The 14,687-nt window shown below is 47.2% G+C and overlaps 1 protein-coding gene across 2 annotated transcripts in view; it reads right to left on the bottom strand.

Annotated features, from left to right (window-relative positions):
• SAE1 (SUMO1 activating enzyme subunit 1) overlaps nt 1-14,687 on the bottom strand; it is a 60,972-nt gene extending 46,285 nt beyond the window's left edge. Inside the window, exons 1-2 of one of the 2 annotated variants that reach the window (XM_069549285.1) lie at nt 14,430-14,687; nt 1,769-1,880 (exon numbers count right to left, since the gene is read on the bottom strand). In XM_069549285.1, the coding sequence (XP_069405386.1) occupies nt 1,769-1,880; nt 14,430-14,527 (210 nt within the window). In that variant the 5' untranslated portion in view covers nt 14,528-14,687. The remainder of the gene's footprint in view (nt 1-1,768; nt 1,881-14,429) is intronic. The other variant, XM_069549286.1, reaches the window with a different exon arrangement.

Here is a 14,687-nt window from a genome sequence, read left to right as displayed (position 1 = left end):
AGCCTTCTAAGTAGTCTTCTGTCCCATGCCTTGTGCCATCCACAGTCTACACAGTATCAGTGATCTACACAAGGCCCAAAGCTCAGGGGCCCCTCGCCCATCTGAAACTCTCCAATGACTCCGCACCACCGAGAGAAGTAAGGAAAGGCTTACAGTGGAGTTTACCAGCAGGCCCTTCGTGACTTGGCCCTCACCTGCAGTCTGCACCCTCACCCCCATCCCTTAGGCTTCACGCTCTACAAATACCAAACCGCTTGTTATTTTTTATTTCTACCATGCTGCGCTAATGTCCCCTGCCTAAAACACAGCCCCTCCAACCTTGAAAAATCTCTACTTGTTTTTTAAGACTGAGTTTAACACTCTGGGAAGCCTTTCACGTCTCCCTGACACAACCTGAGTCAGGGAGCCTTCTCTGGTTTCTGGAAAAAACTGAGAATGAGAAACAAATCCTGTGCATCCCTCCCTTCCCCCCACCTCCCTGCACCACATGGCACGTGGGACCTTAGTTCCCCAACCAGGCATGGAACCTGCACCCAGAGTCTTAACCACCAGACCACCAGGGAAGTCGCTCTTGTGGATTTTTCTATTGCCCATACCTAGACTACTCCAAGGTAGCCACAGGTGTTCCTGGATGCATGCTGATGTAACTGAAATGAAGAACTCTAAGGGGCGGGAATGAATATCTTCATTTTATAGATGTATAAACTAAGTCTCTGGGAAGTGAATGCCCTTGCCCAGCTTCAGAAGGTGGGACTTGAGCCCAAGTCTGCATAATTCCAAAGCTTTTGCATCATGCAGCACTGTCTCCCTGGGATGTCTGCAGTAAGGGACAAAAGCTCAAGCAAACTGTAAAAGGCGGAACTACTGAGGAGTGCTCGTGCGCTACGCAATTTATGAGTGGGCATCAGGCTGGGTGAGCTGACTGGGATCAGGTCACATGAAGGCAGTGCTTCTCAGCCCTCCCTAACTTTAGACTCACCTGGGAAACTTACTCTTAAATAACTACCCGAATATTCTACAGCACAGATGGGACTGAGAACCATGTGTTAGGCTTTTGAAAACCAGTCAGAGGAGCTAGGCCTTGCAGCGGAAGCCAAGCTGAAAGCACCACCAGTGCTCGCACTGCAGAGGTAAGGGGTGGCTCCGACACTGAGCAGCGTTCGTACCCAGGCTGAGGCGCTGGCAGAAGCAGGCCACGCGCCCTCAGCGATCTCTCCTGGTTCCCCATGCTCAGATTACACAACCAAATGAAGACGCTATCGTCCCACTGCTGTTTTGTTTTTCCACACCACACCAAGGACCTCCAAGGTTTGGAGCCATCCCTCCCTGAGTCTCCTCTCTTACCCTTCTCTTGCTGTTGAGTTGCTCAGTTGTGTCCAACTCTCTGCGACCCCAGGGGACTGCAGCACGCCAGGCTTCCCTGTCCTTCGCTATTACCCTCTCTACCCAAGACAAATTCTTCTTCTGGGTGAGGTGTTCCTGCCACTAGGGGGCACTGCGGTGCCAATCACCCTTCAAGGGAGATGGTAACTCCACTTTACAGACAAGCAAGCTCAGTGAGGGGACGGAGCCTCTACTGGCGGACCGCGGGTGGAGGTGAATCCAAATCTGGCGTTGGCACTGTCAGTCTCCATGGCTACAGTGTCATTAACGCCAGCCCTCCTCTCTCACAGCCCTGAAGGGGCAAGCAGGAACACACACAATCTCCATGTGTTTATACTGGGGTAGAGACTGTGAAGGACAGTGATGTGGGGACAGCACATCTCACCTGCTCATGATCCAGCATGGTCAGTCCTTTCACTCCAGCCAGGATGAGATTCTTGGCGATTTCAGCCCCGAGTCCCTTCATGCCGACAAGAAGCACCTGGGAGGCCCGCAGCCTACAAGGCAGACATTGTTAACAGGATGAGAGAGAACAGTGGAAGTACCACCAATCACTGAAGAACAAAACAAGACAAAAAGAAGTAACCTTGGTTTTCATTGAATGCACTTAAGCACCAAGACCTCAGATCTTGGAAAAGAAACAGGCTCCACTCTATCCTACAAAGAACAACTCATTCAACAACTGTTTATGGAGCACCTACAATGCCAGGCATCCCTCTAAGGTGTGGAAATACAGCAGTGAAGAAACAGACACAATCCCTGCCCTCTCAGAGCTTGTATTTTCTAGAGACAGACAAAGAGAGACACATAACATGTCCAAAAGTGACGAAAAGCAAGCGTGATGTGGATCAGTGACGGACGATGCTACTTTTGTCAGCCTGATCGTGAAGGCCATTCCACAGAGGTGCTGAGCAAAAATTAAAATGAAATGAAGGACAAGCACACAGGTAGTATTTTGGAGAAGAACGTGCCAGGTAGAGAAAACAGCCAAGTGCGAAAGCCCTGAAGCAGAGGGCTGCGTGGCAAGTTCCAGGAACAGGAAGGCAGAGAGAGCGGCTGAAGAGCAGAGAGCAAAGGGAAGAATGACAGATGAGGCTGCAGAGAGAACCAGGGGCCACATCATGAAGGCTCTTACAAAGGCACCGTCAGGACGCTGGACTTTAAACAAGATGGAAGGTCATGGAGTGGGCACGGGGGGTTAGAAGAGTGTCACAGTTGAGAGAGGACAATGGCTTGGACTAGTGGGACAGCAGAGAGGAGGGGCACTATTTAAGCCATCATACACAAGGTGGCATGAAAGAGGGTGCATCTGGGAAGTGTTTATATCTAAGTCTGTAGGGTGACAGAAGAGGAAGCTTAAAAAGAAAGTAATCAGAGGCTGGGCTATACCCCAGGAAGTCTGGACTTAACTCTGAGATCAGCAGAAAGCAGCAGAGGTCCACAATCCCTTATGAGAAATTCCTGAATCAAAAGTGTTTCAGAATCAGAATTTTTCCAATTGGAAACAGGAAATAAAGAATTTGCATCATGAAAAACCCCATCAGGGTCTTACAGGTCTTAGCACCTTGTAATCAAACCCATTAATATTTCTGCAGCAAATCTATGATTATTCACACTGACAAGGATGAGTAAGAACTAAGAACAGTCACACATAAATTCAGAGTCTGCTGGCCAATGAGTCTGCTCCTAATTCAGGAAATGAGTCCATTCTCATATAGTACCACTATAGGGAGAACATGCAGAAACTCTTTTCCGAAAATCGTTCTAAGAATTATGGACATTTGCATGTCATCAGGCTAGAAATCTTGAATGGGAATGAGGGCTGATAAAATCAAGTCCTGCACTGATTCTTGATGCTAGCAGATTTGGGATTTCCTTCAGTGGTATAATCAAAGGGTAAAATCAGGAGGAGGGAAAGAACACTGACAGTATTTCCCTCAGAGGCATATGTCTGGTTCCCAGCTTGTTCACTATTGTTTTTCTACACTGCCCTGCCACTGCCAACCACACCCTAGCAGAGAGGAGCCTTTCATGAGACAATTCCACTTAACCAGAGTAATTGGGCAAAGGACTTATGACATACAAGCAAGATAAGTAACAGAGATGCTAGCAATGAGGGGGGTCTCTTATTACAGGTTGACAGCATCACACCAGCAGGGGGGAGGAGGAAAGAGACATTCCAATCCCTCCAGAAACAGCACAGATAATAAACAAGCAATGTTTCCAAAGAGGATATCGTGCACAGATCAAACTTTTAACCTCAGACAGGCTGAGCAGCCATGCATTAAGCTGTACCTTCCAGGTCTCTGCTGTCACTGTTCTTCATCTCCCTTCACCTGGCCCCGACACTGCTGCACCTGGAATTCCAGGTTTCATGGTCCCTCTTAGTCTGAATGATGGTCTTTTCTAGTTTGGCTGCTCCATTACCCCAAGGATATAGCTAGACTGGCCCCGCTTGCTTCTGAAAAATCGATGCCTTCAAACCCACTAATTTCTCAGGCTCTGTTCTCCTTGCCATTCCTTTGGCAACAGGCAAGACCCAGCACTAATGCCCTTCAGGGGTGAGGACTTGGGTTTGAATTCTGGCTCTGCCACTTCCTAACTGGTGACCCAAGCAAACTGAGCCATCTCTCTGAACCTCATTCCATTCATCTGTAAAATGGAGATACCCATCCTAACTTTAGTCATTTAATCTCCTCTAAGACCTGGTCAAATGTGTGCAAAACCACCTAATGTAGGCCCACCCAACTACCAGATGCTGAATAAAAGTTACCTGAACATCTCTTCAATCTCCACTGCCTTAATTACAAAAGGGCTCAGTGATCGATTTGATTCTGATTAAAAAAAAAAAAATCTGACAGAGAAACAAAATTTAAGCTGACGTTTAAATCCATTCAGTCGTGGCTCTCTCCCATTTCCGCCACCTTATCTTCCACTACTACCAGCTTCCTCCCAACACACCTTCAGTTCCCCACCTGCAGACATTAAATCGCAGCGCTGTACACGGCTGACACGCGCACCCTGTCTTCCTCCCTCGGCCTCGCCTAGCCTTTCCTCCAGACTTCAAACCCGGACTCAGACACCATTTCCTCAAGAAGTCCTTATCACAACCGACTCAGAGTGTCCTCTCTGAAGTCTTCAAGCGCCTGCTCCATATAAACACCTCTGACAGAAATCCCATGGAGCCCACGGCCTCCCCAGGATCCCTCCATCCTACAGAGCTCCACGGACTCTAACTGCTCAGGAGGTTTTTTCATTCAACTGCCAACAACACCGAATATTACGGTATGTTTTTAATCCTTAACCATTCTAGGGCCCTGAGAGGACTGCTTATTTCTGGCTCAATTAATAGTACCTGGCACACAGTCAGCACTTAAGAACGTCAGCTCTCATTACTCACTCTAAGGCAGCAATTGCCTTCTGGGAATCAAGCCTACAGAAATACTCAGGTGGGCCAAAACCAGGCACACTGATGTTTGCGGCAGCATGGGCCACCACTCCACGGCCACCACCCTACCCCGGCCTCTGTTTCTCACCTGTAAAACCGCAACACCCTGATACCCGGCCTCCCTGCTCCCATCCCTGCCCCCCACAAGCCACTGTCCCCATCTCAGGAAGAGAGAGCTCTGATACCAGATCATGCCACTCTCCTGCTGAGTCCCTTCAATGGTGTCCAGGCAAGCTTGGTACTGTCAGCCCTGCCACCTCATCCAACTCTCGCCCTTGGTAATCGCCTACAGCTCGGCTGGCCGTCCCTGATCCTAGAAAGCACCGCCACGTCGGCTCCCGCTGCTGGATTCTGGCATTAGCTGTTCTCTCTGCTTCTTCCCCTACCTCATCACATGACCTGTTCTTCAGGGCTCAGCTCAACTGTTTCCATCTTGAGAGAGGTCCACACTGGCCACCTCACCCAAAACAGGTCCACATCTGGAGTTATGCTATTTGTTCATGTGTTCACTGCTCATTCCTCCACTAGCGTGTAAGCAAGCTTCAGAAACCACACAATCTCTAGTGTCTGTGATTGTGCTTGGAAATATATTACAGTGTTAATCCAGTAGCTGTTACAGATACAGCAAAAGAAATCCCAGTAGAATTACATAAACCTGGTAGATAGCAAAATAGCGCAAAACATAAATAAATAAATAAACAAACAACAACAACAAAGAATAGTTAACACTCAGTGAACACTCACACTACCTGCCAACCTGTTCTAAACTCCTCACGAGTATTATGTCATTTAACCCTCATGAGGATCTCATGAGCTGTCACCTTGCTATCCCTATTCTGGAGCTGAGAAAACGGACTAAGAAGTGAACTAGCTTACACAGTGGTTACACCGCTAAAAGTAACTGAAAGAACTAGCTAGTAGAGAAGGGCAACAAGGTAGAGTGAGTGAGACGGTGGGCTCAGAGGCTACCTTGAAAGCAGGACTCCATCTTGGGCTGGACTGTGGACTTTGAGCTATATGCCCAGTATCTGTGGAAACGACATTCCAACTGGAAAACCAGACCCCCGGGATGGAAGAGCCCCAGGGCTTGTACATAGACTCTCCTTCTCCTAAAAGAATACCCTAATTATCTGCGTAACCAAATAGAATCACAAATTATGCTTATTGGGTTACGACCATAGACCTATTGATAATTGTCCACTGTTACCTACCTAGGCTTAAGGCACATGAATCACGGGTTAACTTTGATTGTATCTTTCTTTCCCTTTGTTCAGACTAGTTTCAGGGAATTTGGGGAGGTGGCTTTGGGCACGTACACTTAGGGTATATAAGGTTTTCACTAAAACTGGTCGAGGTCCTTGGCTAAGAGGAGACTCTGCCTTGGGCCCACCGGTGTAATAAACTCCACTCCACTATCTGCACTGTTCTTCTGAATGAGTTTGTTTCCCTGAACGCGAGGCTACAACATTATTAGTCTCATTTTACAGATAAAGAAAGCTGAGAGTGTCAGATAAAATTATGCAGCCCCGCCCTCACCACATCCATGCCCTTAATTCCTGGGATCCATGAATAAATTACATCATGACAAAAGGAATTTTGCTGATGTGATCAAATTAAGCATTTGGGGGGGAAGGGCAGGGGTAATTATCCTGGATTTTCCAGGTGGGTCCAAATAATCACAAGGGTCCTTTAGAGAGGGAGACAGAAAGGTCAGAGGTGGCAAGGTGATGACAAAAGCAAAGGCTTTGCTCAGAGAAGAGAGGCTTGAAGATGCTTTGGAGATGAAGGAAGGGGCCACAAGTCAAGGAATGCATGTGGCTTCTAGACATTAGAAAAATCAAGCAAACAAATTCTTCCCAGAGCCTCCAGAGAGCACAGCCCTGCCTTGACTTTCATTTAGCCCAGGGAAACCGATTCCAAACTTCTGACCTCCAGAATTTGGGCTGTTGTAGGCCACTAAATTTGTGGTAATCGTTATAGCTGCCAAAAGGAAACTGACCCATTGAGGCACGGAGTTCTTAGGGACCTTGCTGAAGATAAAACAGCTACCCAACAGGCATTATTCCGTCTGCCAGCCTCAGCTTCCTTTATCTGTAAAATGAGACTAATAATGCTACCAGCCTTGCAAAAGTTAATATATGTAAGTTGCTTAGAACAGTGCTTGGCATTCAAAAACTGTGTTTTTTGGGTGGTTTTTTTGGCCATGCCACAGTGAGGCATGTGGGATCTTAGCAAAGCAGATACCAACTTGCACAATACTACTCCAGAGTCTGCTCCTAAAGTTACATGCCTCTCAGGACTTCCCTGGCGGTCCAGTAAGGCTCCACACCTCCAAAACAGCACATGCGGGTTCAATTCCTGGTCTGAGGGCTAAGATTCCATATGACTCGGGGCCAAAAAACCAACACATAAAAGAGCAACAGTATTGTAAGAAATTCAATAAAGACTTTAAAAACGGTCCACATAAGAAAATCTTTGGAAAAAATAAAGAAATTTATACGCCTCTCTACAGCAAATAAAGGTAAAGTCACATTATGACATATTGTGTACAGTCCATCAGTAACAATGACAGTAATTACCACCCACAGAGGGCCCACAGGGTGCCAGGCACCGAGCGAGGTGTGTACATACAGTGCCTCACTGAAACCTTGATTATGGCTCACCATTGTTCTCTCTCAGAAAGCACACACACTCTAAATGTTCCATATAGTTTCTCTCCCTAAAAGGCAAGGTGGCTCCACGGGCCCCAGCATGGGCCATTATGTTTCCATAGGAAAGGGTTCATGCTTGCCTTGAGAAAGGAAAAATACAGGTTCAGCAAAGATGTCCAAGCTCTCACAGCTAACGGGTGCCCAGCACTGGGGATCCAAATTCAATTTTAACCAGGATCTGTGCTTTTCTTTCCCTCTCTCATCTTCTCCCCCATGCTGCCTTGCATGTTGTTGTTCAGTCGTGTCTGACTCTTTGCGACCTCATGGGCTGCAGCACACCAGGCTTCCCTGTCCTCCACCACCTCCCGGAGCTTGCTCACACTCGTGTCCACTGAGTCGGTGATGCCACCCAACCAACTGGTCCTCTGTCACCCTCCTCTCCTTCTGCCTTTAATCCTTCCCAGCATCAGGGTCTTTTCCAATGAAGATAAAGTAGGTTCTAAATAAGTATTTGTGGATTCACTCCCCTCTAACTTCTGCCATAGAAATACCTTTTAAATTTCTGGAAAGGAAGGAACCAATCTTTATATCACAATCTGAATTCACAAAACATACTGCAAAGTAAGTCAAGCCAATGAACTTCACTCACGATTAAAAATTCTGAAGACTACGAAATCCACATTCAAACCACGTTTGTTGAGAGTCTAATGCAAAAATCTTGCATAGGACTATTTCTAGTAGGGCAAACACAAAGTCCCCAAGGACAGGCATATCTGAGGAACAGAGGGGTTCAAAGACAGATAGCTTGAATGGAGCAAGCCAGGGAGATGCAGGCAGGGACAGGCAGGCAGGGCAAGAAGGGCACCAGATTTAAAATATCTGAGCACTCAGAAAATCACTGGGAAGGCTTTCAGAAGGAATGTTTGCTTTTCATTTAAATCAGTTTGGCTACTAAGTGGAGGATGGATTATAAGGAGTCAAGAGTGGAACGGGGAGACCAAGGAACTGTAGAGGTGATCTGAGATGATGAGTATAATGAAAAAAGGCAGGTGAGATAAACCTTGAAGCAGAGCCCTGAGGACTTCCCAGTAGACTGGACGAAGACAGAAAGGACAGAGATGAATAAAGAGTTCCTAGGTTTCTGGTCAGTGCAACCAGATAAATGATGGGACCACTTGGCAGATTTGACCATTTCCTGCTTCTAAAAATACTTCTTTTTCAATTAACAGTACAGTTGTTGTGGTTTAATTGCTAAGTCATATACAACTCTTTGTGACCCCATGCCAGGCTCCTCTGTCCATGGGACTTCCCAGGCAAGAATACTGGAGTGGGCTGCCATGCCCTCCTCCAGGGGACCTTCCCGACCCAGCGCTAGAACGCAAGTCTCCTGCATTGGCAGGTGGATTCTTACTGCTGAGACACCAGGGAAGACCCACAGTACAGTACTTGTCATTTAAATCTATGATCCTGCTCAATCCAACTGCCTATTCATTATACTCAAATGTCTTGTCAGAATCCAAGATACAACTTAAGGCTGTTCCCCACCTCAATCTGCTTGGGCAAACCTGCTCCTCCCACAGTCTAGCTTGTCCTTCTGGAGTTTCCTGGCAGCCCACTGACACCTGCTGTATCTTATTTATCACAACCCATTTCCTATTTAGTTCCTTGTCTTTTGTTGCTGTAATTTATATTTGTCAAATAATGGTAGTTAGAATTCATTGAATGCTTTCTGTGCATGGACCCTATTCGTGCTTCATCTCATTTCTCAATTAAAAAAAATTTTTTTTGTTTTTTTTTGCTGCACTGTACAGCATGTAGGATCTTAGTTCCCCAACCAGGGACTGAACCCAGATCCTTTGCAGTGAAAGCCAGGAGTCCTAAGCACTGGCCCGCCAGGGAAGTCCCATCTTTCTCAAAAATCTTATAATGTAGATTCTGTTATTTTCATTTGATAAGTGAGAAAACTGAAGCACAGAGAAGTTAAGAAATGTATCCAAGGTTAGATAACTAAGAAGTTCTGGATTCAAACTCAACTATTAATCACTAGAAAATGGATCCTTATATGAAACCACCAGGACTGGCTTCCAGTACAGGCTCAGTCACTTTCATGACAACTAGGTGCCCATGGAACCAACTCAAGTGCTGTCTCAACAGCAGCTATGTAAGATGATGACTGTTTCAAAACAGCGAAGTTTTTGGGAGTCCCAATCCTGTAAGGTTAAAACTTCAACGCTGAGTCCTTAAAGATTTAGTCACACTCACCCCTCCTTTGTGCACATGTGGGACCTAAGGCCAAGGAACTGTGTGACGCACCCAAGGCCAGAGAGCCAGCGAGCACAGCCGGGAATTGAACCCAGGTTTCTGGACTTCCCAGGTCTTTGCCGCCTACCACCATTCCATCCACTCAACAAAGCACTGGGAATTTCACAGCGACAGGTCAAAACCCACATCTCAATTATCGGACATTTCAAACCACCTACCCTCACAGAGCTTATCTTCTACTTCTCTCTTCCCAGGCACCTTCCTTCCTCACTCTGAGACGGGGATAAATGGGCCTCTGGTGCGAAACGCAGTGCAAAAACTACTGAAGCACATGGTCTGAGAACGACCAGGGCTGCCAGCTTCAACGCTCTCCTTTATGTTACTTTAATTGAAAGAATGAGCTCCTCCAGGGTGGCAAATGAGCTATCATGGAAACCGGCAGCGAACCTGAAGTTACCAGCTTAGATAGAAGTCCCACTTCTATTTACTTGGTGTGTGACCTTGGGAGAGCTGGCTCCCTTCCCTAAACCTCAACCACAACATGGGCTGGGCACACACCAAGAGCTGCAAACTCACATGCTTAGGGCCGGGCAGTTCCATCAGTGATTGAAGCAGAGCTGATGGAGACCATGGCCACATAAGCTCTCTGTAAGACAAGCAGCCTCCACTTTGATCCAACCGATGTAGGGATGTCTGACCTTACTGTTTGTCTGACCTTAACTACTTTTCGAAAGACAGAAATCAGAAACTGCGACATCCCCATATGCGGGGAGCGTGGGGAGTAGTTGGGAGACAGAGACATTTTCCCAACTTCTCATTAAAAAATTCCAACATACAGAAAAATAGAAAGGAGAGTTAATATTTTACCCTGCTGGCTCTACCCATGTGCTAACAAGGCAGCCCTTCACACCTTTAGCTTGCAGCTCCAAAAGTATGATGTTTTCCTTCATAACCACACTACTATCACATCTAGAAAATAATTCCCCAAATTGTCTAACAGGACTGAATACTCAAATTTCCCCTATTGTCTAAAAGATATTTTTTTAGAGAAGTTTTCTTTTTGAACCAGGATCCAATTAGGATCACACCTTGCATTTGGCTCCACCACTGTACTCTCTTAATTGAGAACAGTCCCACTGCTTGCTTTTTCCATGACACTGACTTCTGGAAGAGAACCAGGGCAGCTGTCTTGTAAAATGTTCCACATGCTGGACATCTCATCATTACCTCAATAGTGTCCTTTAACCTGTTCCCCTGTTCTCTAAAAACATGATTAGGGTAAAATATGTTTGGTAGGAAAACATCAAAGATGATGCATTAAGGTTCTTATATCACCACATCAGAAAATACATTATTAAATACTTCTAAGTAAGGTTGATTTTATTCTTTCCATGCTCAAATTGTTCCAAATTTGGCCAATTCTTTTAGAATTTTTAATGCTGGCAACTAACTAATTTCAAAAAAATTAAAACACTGTATGAGAGATACACCCATTTTTAACCTCCAGACTGTATGAGTTCCCCTGAAGGCCATTTTTATTATGATTTCTCTCCCTGACAACTCTCTGACAACCCTGGTCCAACATGACAGAGTCAGAGGCAAACCTGTAGCCAGAATGCAGTTATCGACTCCCAGGCTGCTTTCTATTGCACGAAGTTACTCCAGTGTCCGAAGCTCTCCTATCCCACCTGGAGTTCCCTTAGAGACGAATCAGTTTGCTTTGTGGTGCTTCCTTTGTTTCTGAACAGAGGAAGAAACCACTGCCTTCCTTCTCCAAAGAGCTGCTATGAGACTTGAGAGCATTTTATCAACTCTGTGAGACTGTCTACAAATCTATAGCTCTCAAATGATAGGTAACCCCTTCCTTCCCCCAGGACCCTCAGCCAACCCTTTTCAGGTTCTCCACTGAGCTCAGTACATTTCCATTTCCTCAGAATAACTCCAACCTCCCAAGAATTCCTTACCCTGACTCTGATCTGCTCCTTAGGTCTTCTCTCCCTCAAGAGCCCCCATTCATCCTTTATTGCTCCTCAGATAAATCATTGGTTCCTAAGCCTCTGACAGCTCCCTCACTAACTCTAGTTTAATCCTCACCGACACTATACCACTTCAAATAAGACCGACCTGCTGTTCCCAAACCCTTGGATCAATCCTTCCAGAACACCCAGGATTCATGTCCCAATTCTTTAGGACCTCCTAACACTTCAATCCTTCAATCAGGTGAACCTAAGTTCAATCCACCCCACCTATGTCTTCAAGCCCATTCTCATTATTTATCAATCGTCTACTTCAGGTGCGTCCAACCCTCAGACCAACGCTTACTAATACTCATGATGTACCTTCCTCCACAATCACAGAAGATTCCAGAATGAGCCTGAAGTAACCCCCACCTCACCCCCAACACACACACTCTCACCAAAAAATTCTACAAGCTCTCACTTCTTAAACTAAATTCTTGTGACCTGCCTGCCTCCCCAATCCTTCAATCAAGTAATTCTCCACTTTGTACACCCTCACATCACATAATCACTCCCCATTACCCAGACCTCATTACTGAACTCAATCACTCTTACATTGCTACTTATATGTCTAGTAGTAAACAGTTAAAACCTAAGTCCAAAAGCAAACTCCCAATTCTTCCCACCACACCTCCAGTTTCCCCACCTCGCTCAGTAAAGGCACTTCCATCTTTCCACTTGCTTAGGCCCAAAACCTTGGAGGCATGCTTGACTTCTGTGTTTCACATCCCATACATTGAATCCTTCAGCAAAGCCTGTCCACTCTACCTTCAAATTGTAAGAATCTATATTTGACCCCTTCTCTAGAGTTCCCTGGTGGCTCAGAGGTTAAAGCATCTGCCTGCAATGTGGGAGACCTGGGTTCGATCCCTGGGTCGGGAAGATCCCCTGGAGAAGGAAATGGCAACCCACTCCAGTATTCTTGCCTGGAGAATCCCATGGACGGAAGAGCCTGGTGGGCTACCATCCACGGGGTGGCAAAGAATTGGACACGACTGAGCAACTTCACTTCACTAGAATTCCAAGTGGTCACTACTTCCGTCTCAAGGGGATTACCACAGCTACCTCCTAACCAGAATCCTTCTTCCCACTTCTGCACACTTGAACAGAGAAGACTGACCCTTTTCGAACACAAAGCAGATCGTGTTACTTCTCTGCTCAAAACTCTCCAACAGGTTCCTCAGCACTTAGTATTAAAAAGCTTCCCCGGATTTGGTTCCAGCCACTTCTGTTGCTCTATTTTGCCAAGCATGCCCTGGCCTCCAGGATTTTGCTGTTCTCTGAGGGTGGAAGGTCCTTCGAGATGACCACACAGCTCCTTGCCTCCTTCCTTGCATACAGAACCAAGGCTCAGTGTTACCTCTCAGGTAACTCCCCTGGCCACCCTATCAAAGCAGCTCTCCCACTAACACAACACTGTAAAGCAACTATACTCCAGTAAAACGAAAAAAAAAAACCAAACAAACAGGATTTCCCTGGTGGCTCGGTGGTGAAGAACCCGTCTACCAACAAAGGATTCGATCCCTGATCCAGGGAAGATTCTACTGCCACCGAGCAACTAAGCCTGTGCACCACAACTAAGCCCTAGCTCTAGAGCCCAGGAGACACAACTACTAAAGTCTCAGAACCCTAGAGCCCCCGCTCTGCACCAAGAAAAGTCCCCACAATGAATGAGAAGCCCACAGAGCAAGGAAGACCCAGCACAGCCAAAAATAAATAAAATTTTAAAACAGCTCTTCCACCTCACCATCCTTTGTTGATCCTCTTTTCCTGCTTTATTTTTTCTCCCTGACTCTTGCATTGCCCAATATTTTGCTATTTCTTTAGGTTTACTGCCTTCCCCACAAGAATGTAGTCTCCATCGTTCACTGACACCCGCTCAGTGCCTACAACGGTGTCTGCGGTAGGTGCTCAATAAATATCTGATCAAATCCATCGCCTCTTTCAAAGATTTCATCCCCTCAGAAAATTACTTGCCCAAGACGAAGGTATGCCCAATCCCGTCCTCTCTGGAGGCATCCCCAGATCTACACATAAGAAGCCTCTTCGGGTACCTCCAGCGCCCCGAGACCTTCCGAGCCTCTCGGGATGCCCACTTAAAATAAAGTACTCCAAAATTCCTCAAAAAAAAAAAAAAAAAGGAAAAGAAAAGAAAAAAGCCATCATTCTCTCAGACTGGCCCACCACTTAGAGGCCACAAGAATGAATGCAAGTTCGCATCCGTTTGGCTCGCCAGTCTCCCCGAGCGGCCAGCCAAGACGAGGTTTCTGCTACCTATGAATGAATCAACTATGCCCCCCGCCCCCACTTCACCGTTTCCAGGCATTCCTCCCCTCTCCTATTCCCTAAGCCCGCAACCCCGATCCAAATCCCACCATCACTCCCTTCGGGCGTCGAGTCCCTGAACCTCCCCTTCGAGATGCCGCCAACCCCTCGGAACGACCCTCCCACCACCTGGGACGTCCCTGCTTCCCAAAGCTTCTGAGGAAGCAGACCAAATCTACCCCCTCCAGTCCTCTCAGGAGGGCGCCCACGCCTGACACGATTCCCGCCTCCTCTTTTCAAATTAAACCGTCGGGTTCCCCGAAGGCCGCCAACGCCTCAGGCCAGACGCCCCCCGCCAGATCCTTAACCCTCCCCCCCCCAACAAGCCGCACCAGCCCTGACCGTTTCTGGGCCTCCAATCCCCAAAGACGGATCTGCCGGTCATACTGCGCCGCCTCCTCCTCGCTGATACCGCCGCCCGCCTCCTCCTTCTCCACCATGGCGCCGGCTCTAGCTGCCTGAGCTCTGGTCCCGCTCCCGGCAACCACCAGCCGGCCCCACACGCCGCCAACCGCCGCCGGCTGCTCGCCCGGGAGGCGTCTGCGCCTGCGCCACGGACTGCGCCTGCGCAGTACCTCCTCCAGCGCCCCACCCCCACCC

Source organism: Ovis canadensis, chromosome 14 (genome assembly GCF_042477335.2).
Source record: "Ovis canadensis isolate MfBH-ARS-UI-01 breed Bighorn chromosome 14, ARS-UI_OviCan_v2, whole genome shotgun sequence".
In the NCBI taxonomy this organism is placed as follows: Eukaryota; Metazoa; Chordata; class Mammalia; order Artiodactyla; family Bovidae; genus Ovis; species Ovis canadensis.
This window is presented reverse-complemented; position numbering and strand designations above follow the sequence as displayed.